The sequence below is a fragment of the Trachypithecus francoisi genome, unplaced genomic scaffold (assembly GCF_009764315.1).
Source record: "Trachypithecus francoisi isolate TF-2019V2 unplaced genomic scaffold, Tfra_2.0 Lachesis_group8, whole genome shotgun sequence".
Classification (NCBI taxonomy): domain Eukaryota; kingdom Metazoa; phylum Chordata; class Mammalia; order Primates; family Cercopithecidae; genus Trachypithecus; species Trachypithecus francoisi.
This window is the reverse complement of record NW_022681473.1, coordinates 60,660,027-60,666,839: the sequence shown is the minus strand read 5'-3', so window position 1 is coordinate 60,666,839 and position 6,813 is coordinate 60,660,027. Positions and strand designations below refer to the sequence as shown.

The 6,813-nt window shown below is 37.3% G+C and overlaps 1 protein-coding gene across 1 annotated transcript; it reads left to right on the top strand.

Annotated features, from left to right (window-relative positions):
* Window positions 1-221: 221 nt before the first annotated feature.
* LOC117081313 (olfactory receptor 51B6) lies at window positions 222-5,799 on the top strand. Its single transcript, XM_033207132.1, has 2 exons — window positions 222-294; window positions 4,844-5,799. Exons 1-2 carry the CDS (start codon window positions 222-224, stop codon window positions 5,797-5,799), a joined length of 1,029 nt encoding a protein of 342 aa, XP_033063023.1.
* Window positions 5,800-6,813: the final 1,014 nt, after the last annotated feature.

Below are 6,813 nucleotides of genomic sequence, written 5' to 3'. Positions count from 1 at the left end.
GGCTCATGTGCAGATTCTGAAAAGATGATGCCCAAATCTTTCATACAGCTAAAGATATGAGATACATGACTATGGAACTGAAGAATCGAAGGGAGCAAAGTTTCAGGTCAGTGAGGGTATTTAATGAATCTTCTCTGTAAGATCTCACTGCAGGAACCAAGGCAGAGAAAGACAGGGAAATTGAAGCTGACGTCTGCTAAGTGTAGATGTATATAGTAGGCATGGGTCCTAAAGACTTCCTGACATCTCTAAAACTTGGTTTCTTTGGGAGCTACCTCTTCAAATACAAAAAAGGTAAAGGATAGATTCTGGAACACATAACGCAAAGAATTCTAGGAACAAACCAGAGCATGGGTGTTGACTCAGGCATGAATTATGAGGTTGTAGTAATTTCTCTCCTCCTGACTGATTTTTTAATCTCTCTGGCTTCCATTCTAACCCTGACAGTCCCCCTGCCCTCAACCCCATGTCTTTTACCCTAGAAGTCCAGATAAGTGCCAAATATAGAACCAACTCTTCCAAATTCTTGAGGAGGTATACCTCTGTAATCATCAGAAGTTCAAATACTTTGTAGAAAAAAAAGTCACTATCTGGCCATGCGACTGATAAACGAAGTCAAAATTAAGCTTGGACGGAGCTTGGGTTATGTGTGCCTCTGGATCAGGGATAGAGATTCACATAGTTGTGTGACTTTAGCACCTGGAAAAGTTTATATTGTGTAATAGACATCCACTACTCTTCCATCTTCTTTGACCTGCTTTCTTCTAGCCGCACTGGCGGCTGATTAGATAGTACCCACCCAGATTGAGGGTAGATCTGCCTCTCCCAGTCTACTGACTCAAATGTTAATCTTCTTTGGCAACATCATTACAGCATACCTAGGAACAATACTTTGCATCCTTCAATTCAAACAAGTTTGCACTCAATATTAACCATCACAGGAAGGATAATAGACAAAAGTAAGAGGGTAAAAAATAATGGAGAGATTAGGTGCTTGAGAAAGAAAAGAGTGTCAGGAAAATTGAAGGAAAAAAGCCAAAGGGAAAGTGAGAGAATATATGAAAGTTAACATCTCAATGGGCTCCCTCTGATGTGTCTGCGTAGAGCCATCAGTTTATGTGGCAGAGTTTGAGACTCTGAGAATTAGTTTTTCATTAATAAAAACTCAAGTCTATTCTATGACAGAGACCTGGAAGAGGGTGAATGGCTGCAGGGATGAGGTAAAAGTTTTAGATTTTTATCCCCTCTGAAACTCACAGGTCATCTCATGTACCACAAAAGCAACTGAGTGAATCAAGTAAAAGCACTCAATTTTTCAATATGAAAACAGAAAAGGCAAACAGCTATTGTAAGGATTCTACCCAAAAAATGAAGTGTCCAATACTTGACACGCCGTAGAAATTCAACAATTATTTGTTCCATACATTTGTTTCTCAGCTTTATTTTCCCTATCTGGTCTTCCTACTCCTGTTTTCTTTTAAATTTATTTATCCATTATATGTTTATTTAGTAGTACTATAACACAATTAACTAGATTAATGTTCTGTATTATCTTTTCCCTTCCAGCTTTATTTAGGTATATTTAAAATTGGCTAAGAAAGCAGATCTCACATATTTTCACTACCAAAAAAATTAAAGTTATTATGTGAGGTGATAGATACACTAATTAGTTTGATTATGGTAATCATTTCACAATGAATACCTATAATAAAACAATGAGTTCTATACCTTATTTACAATCTTTATTTGCCATACCTGCTTCTTTAATCCTGCATAAGCTGAGTATTTTCTGACCTTTTCACTGACAGGCAGATTGAGGAATAATACCTTCTTTTCTCACTTTCTGAGGACAGAGTTGCTTTCCCCTCTACTTCCCTCAGTCCCAATGCCCCAGGCTCAATATTACTTTTAGCTATGTCAGAAGTTCCCACACTGGCTCATCCATCCTTTCTCCTTCCCCTTTCCCACCCAGACATATCACCTTTTATCTGCTGATTAGAGAAACTGTAGTTTAATATTTTTATTTAAAGTCAAACACAGGCTCCTAAAAACCCATCATTCTCTATTTAATAAATGGTGCTGGGAAAATTGGCTAGCCATAAGTAGAAAGCTGAAACTGGATCCTTTCCTTACTCCTTATACGAAAATTAATTCAAGATGGATTAGAGACTTAAATGTTAGACCTAATACCATAAAAACCCTAGAAGAAAACCTAGGGAATATCATTCAGGACATAGGCATGGGCAAGGACTTCATGTCTAAAACACCAAAAGCAATGGCAACAAAAGACAAAATTGACAAATGGGATCTCATTAAACTAAAGAGCTTCTGCACAGCAAAAGAAACTACCATCAGAGTGAACAGGCAACCTACAGAATGGGAGAAAATTTTTGCAATCTACTCATCTGACAAAGGGCTAATATCCAGAATCTACAAAGAACTCAAACAAATATACAAGAAAAAAACAAACAACCCCATCAAAAAGTGGGCAAAGGATATGAACAGACATTTCTCAAAAGAAGACATTCATACAGCCAACAGACACATGAAAAAATGCTCATCATCACTGGCCATCAGAGACATGCAAATCAAAACCACAATGAGATACCATCTCACACCAGTTAGAATGGCAATCATTAAAAAGTCAGGAAACAACAGGTGCTGGAGAGGATGTGGAGAAATAGGAACACTTTTACACTGTTGGTGGGATTGTAAACTAGTTCAACCATTATGGAAAACAGTATGGCGATTCCTCAAGGATATAGATCTAGATGTACCATATGACCCAGCCATCCCACTACTGGGTGTATACCCAAAGGATTATAAATCATGCTGCTATAAAGACACATGCACATGTATGTTTATTGCGGCACTATTCATAATAGCAAAGACTTGGAATCAACCCAAATGTCCATCTGTGACAGACTGGATTAAGAAAATGTGGCACATATACACCATGGAATATTATGCAGCCATAAAAAAGGATGAGTTTGCATCCTTTGTAGGGACATGAATGCAGCTGGAAGCCATCATTCTTAGCAAACTATCACAAGAACAGAAAACCAAACACCGCATGTTCTCACTCATAGGTGAGAACTGAACAATGAGATCACTTGAACTCGGGAAGGGGAACATCACACACCGGGGCCTATCATGGGGAGGGGGGAGGGGGGAGGGATTGCATTGGGAGTTATACCTGATATAAATGATGAATTGATGGGTGCTGACGAGTTGATGGGTGCAGCACACCAACATGGCACAAGTATACATATGTAACAAACCTGCACGTTATGCACATGTACCCTAGAACTTAAAGTATAATAAAAAAAAATTTAAAAAAAAAACCATCATCATTTTGTATCTGTTCCCAAGGCCTCCACAAAAAAAAAAAAAATGAAATCATTTGACACACCTCTTGGTGAATGATCCTGACGTGTACTTACCAGAGAAAGAGAAAGGAGGTGCTTCTCTGAAACAATAACAAAAACACAAACATAAAAATATTATCTACTCTTTACAAAACATGCCTCCGTACTTTATGTCAAGAGAATGGCTAAGAAGACAGAAATCACTAGTAGCGTTTACTGGTTATGTAACCAAATCTCAAGATTAAATGACTTTCCCAAGATCATTATTGTTAGAAAGAGCAGAGCTGAAACTTCAACAAATTCTTCTGAAGATGAAAGTCCAGTAATCTTGGACTCATTTTTTTTCATGGACAGAAAGAGGTCTTGTAAGTCATACATAAATTTACATCAATATGCTCTTCCTATAGTATGTGAGATGCATAGTCCAAACCAACCATAAGAGAAGGTGGGCCTATTTTCTCTGGCTCATGCCAGCAACACACAATTTATGTATTCTCAGAGGTTGGCTGCCTGCACCAGCTGAAATCTTAGAATTCTAACAAGTCACAGAGCCTTCTCACTTTTGTCAAATCCCATCAGATGCCATAGTTTTAAAAAATTCTCCTTGATCTTGCCTAAATTATCAATTTTTATTTTTGCATCGCCAAGTAGGTGATATAAAACAGTAGTCTGGTGCTATTATCAATTAGTGCCTTCAAATGCTTATCATCAAATCTGCATTTCACTGCTTATGCTTTAATTCATATTATGAAAATTTGAATTTTTTGAAGCAGCATATCAATAACTAGGGTTACAAAGCTGGGCAACATAGAGTTCTATGTGCTTTGGAGCCACACACAAATAAGTCACTCTTATGTCATTTTCTAGCTACCCTAAAGTCTCTGGAGCTTCATCAATTGATTTTTCTCTCCAGACATATGGAAGAAAAGTCATCTCTGAAATTTACTATGTTATTGTATTTGTTCATATATTTCTTACTTGTGTATTTGTTTTTCCATAGAATGTTTATATCTGCTCTTCCAAGAGCGTTTAGAACCATTTTTCTACTGATCTTTTAGGTCTCACATAGTCTGGGAAACCTTTACATCCACCCTCAAATACCACCAGTCAAGATGAAGAGCACCGTGAAAAATGACCTGTAAGTTTCAGGTCATTATAGCACTATTCAAACATAGTGATTTCTTCTTTCATTTTGTTTTTATTTTCTGGGTTATATGATTTACAATGAATTCAACAATGTTTATTCTGCAAGAATAGCTGTATCTCCAATGTATTATCCAATAATCTTACATATAGTTAACCCTAAATAATATATTCTTTATACATTCTATTTTCCCCAACCTAGGAATCTCCCAGGAATGACTAAATTATCATCCTTGCTGTCACTGAAAGTCAGGACTGGTAACATCTTATGAACAGGTAGAATTCTCAAGAAGCAACTTTTATACAACTGATTACTATTGCATTACCTGGAGTAAATGCAAAGCGGGCAACAAGGCTCAATAACTCTGCTTCCACCTTCCAGCTTACTGACTTCCAAGGCATGGAGAAAGCACACCACTGGATATTCATCCCATTATTGGTAGACTACATCTCCATACTTCTTGGCAATGGCACTCTTCTCTTTCTCATCAGGAATGATCATAACCTCCATGAGCCCATGTACTATTTCTTAGCTATGTTGGCAGCTACAGACCTCAGAGTGACATTGACCACAATGCCCACAGTGCTAGGTGTTCTGTGGTTAAATCACAGGGAGATTGGCCATGTGGCCTGCTTCTCTCAGATCTATTTTACCCATACTCTTTCTGTCATGGAGTCAGGTGTCTTGCTTGCCATGGCTTATGACCGTTTCATTGCTATCCGCAACCCCTTAAGATATACCTCTATCCTGACCAACACCCAGATAATGAAGATTGGTGTAGGGGTATTGACAAGGGCTTGTCTGTCCATTATTCCAATAGTTGTTCACCTACACTGGTTTCCCTATTGTCAATCCCATGTACTCTCCCATGCTTTCTGTCTACACCAAGATATCATCAAGCTAGCCTGTGCTGACATCACCTTCAATCATCTCTATCCAGTTGTAGTTTTATTTGCAATGGTCTTGTTGGACTTTCTCACCATCTTTTTCTCCTACATTTTGATTCTCAAGACTGTCATGGTCATTGGTTCTGGAGAAGAAAAGGCCAAGGCCCTCAACACATGTGTCTCTCATATCTGCTGCATCCTGGTCTTCTATGTCACTGTAGTTTGTCTGGCATTTATTCATAGATTTGGAAAGCATGTTCTTCATGTGGTTCACATCACAATGAGCTACATCTACTTCCTTTTCCCACCTTTTATGAACCTGGTTATCTATAGCATTAAAACTAAGCAGATTCAGAATGGTATACTTTGCTTATTTTCTCTGCCTCGCTCTAGAGCATGACATTGTTCCACTGGTCTCTGAGGAATAATTCAGGGAAACTGGACAGGGTGACAATGTTGCTGGCATAAGTAACTAGGGAAAGTAATTTCAATGAGAACTAACCAATCCCTCAGCATTTCAGTGGAAATCAGCCAATCCCTCTGCTACTTAGAACATTATTTTACCCTGCCTGTCTATTGCTGATTTGTATATGATATAATATATGTACAACACTAAGCACATATCTCAGTGCTCAACTGATACTGTTTTCCCAGGTAATCTAACTCACATTGATTAGCCTATGGCTGGCACCATGTACATACATACATACTTACACACATACACATATATATACACACACAGATATAGACACACACACAATTATATATATATATACACTTAATATTTATTTGATATACTTAATCATATATACTTAATATATAATAGTGCATGTATGTATATGTGTGTGTATAAATATTATAGAAATAATATATTACAAGAAATAATATATATATGTGGACCAAATTATATATACATAATTCTTGAGTCTATGATTTAGGTCACCCATATTTCAGTCAATGCTCATTTCTCTCCATATGGTCCGCATGTATCAGTCTTGTTATACACAGGAATAAAGCATTCTTGACCTCAGACATAGATCCAGTTTTCTTGCTCATATGGAGCTGGCTGCTGTTTCTAGAAAACTGCACATTGTGAAGAAATGAGCTTTACTCTCATTTCTTCAATGAGAGTAAATCATTTCCCTCAATTCAAAATGATGAGTCTAGGGAAAGTATCTCTATGAGAAATGTCTTCAGTTAAAACTTTGATTAACATTTATCAAATAATACTGATAATAATTTAAAAACAGAGATATAATTTCTAATTCAGATGACTATTGTCTTGATAGTTAATTCCAGTTACTACTGAACAGAGAGATGCATTTTCATAAAGGAAAGTGGCATGAGAGGTCTGGTTTAAGGGTACATCCTAGATAAGACTAGATGGCAGTGTCTGGCATGTGTAAAATAGCAG

Bases quoted from the DNA above. Each gene is read 5' to 3' on its own strand.
- LOC117081313 (XM_033207132.1), top strand. From the start codon at position 222: ATGGGTCCTAAAGACTTCCTGACATCTCTAAAACTTGGTTTCTTTGGG. The intron at 295-4,843 runs GTAAAGGATAGA...CATTACCTGGAG, and splicing joins CCTCTTCAAATACAAAAAAG to TAAATGCAAAGCGGGCAACA.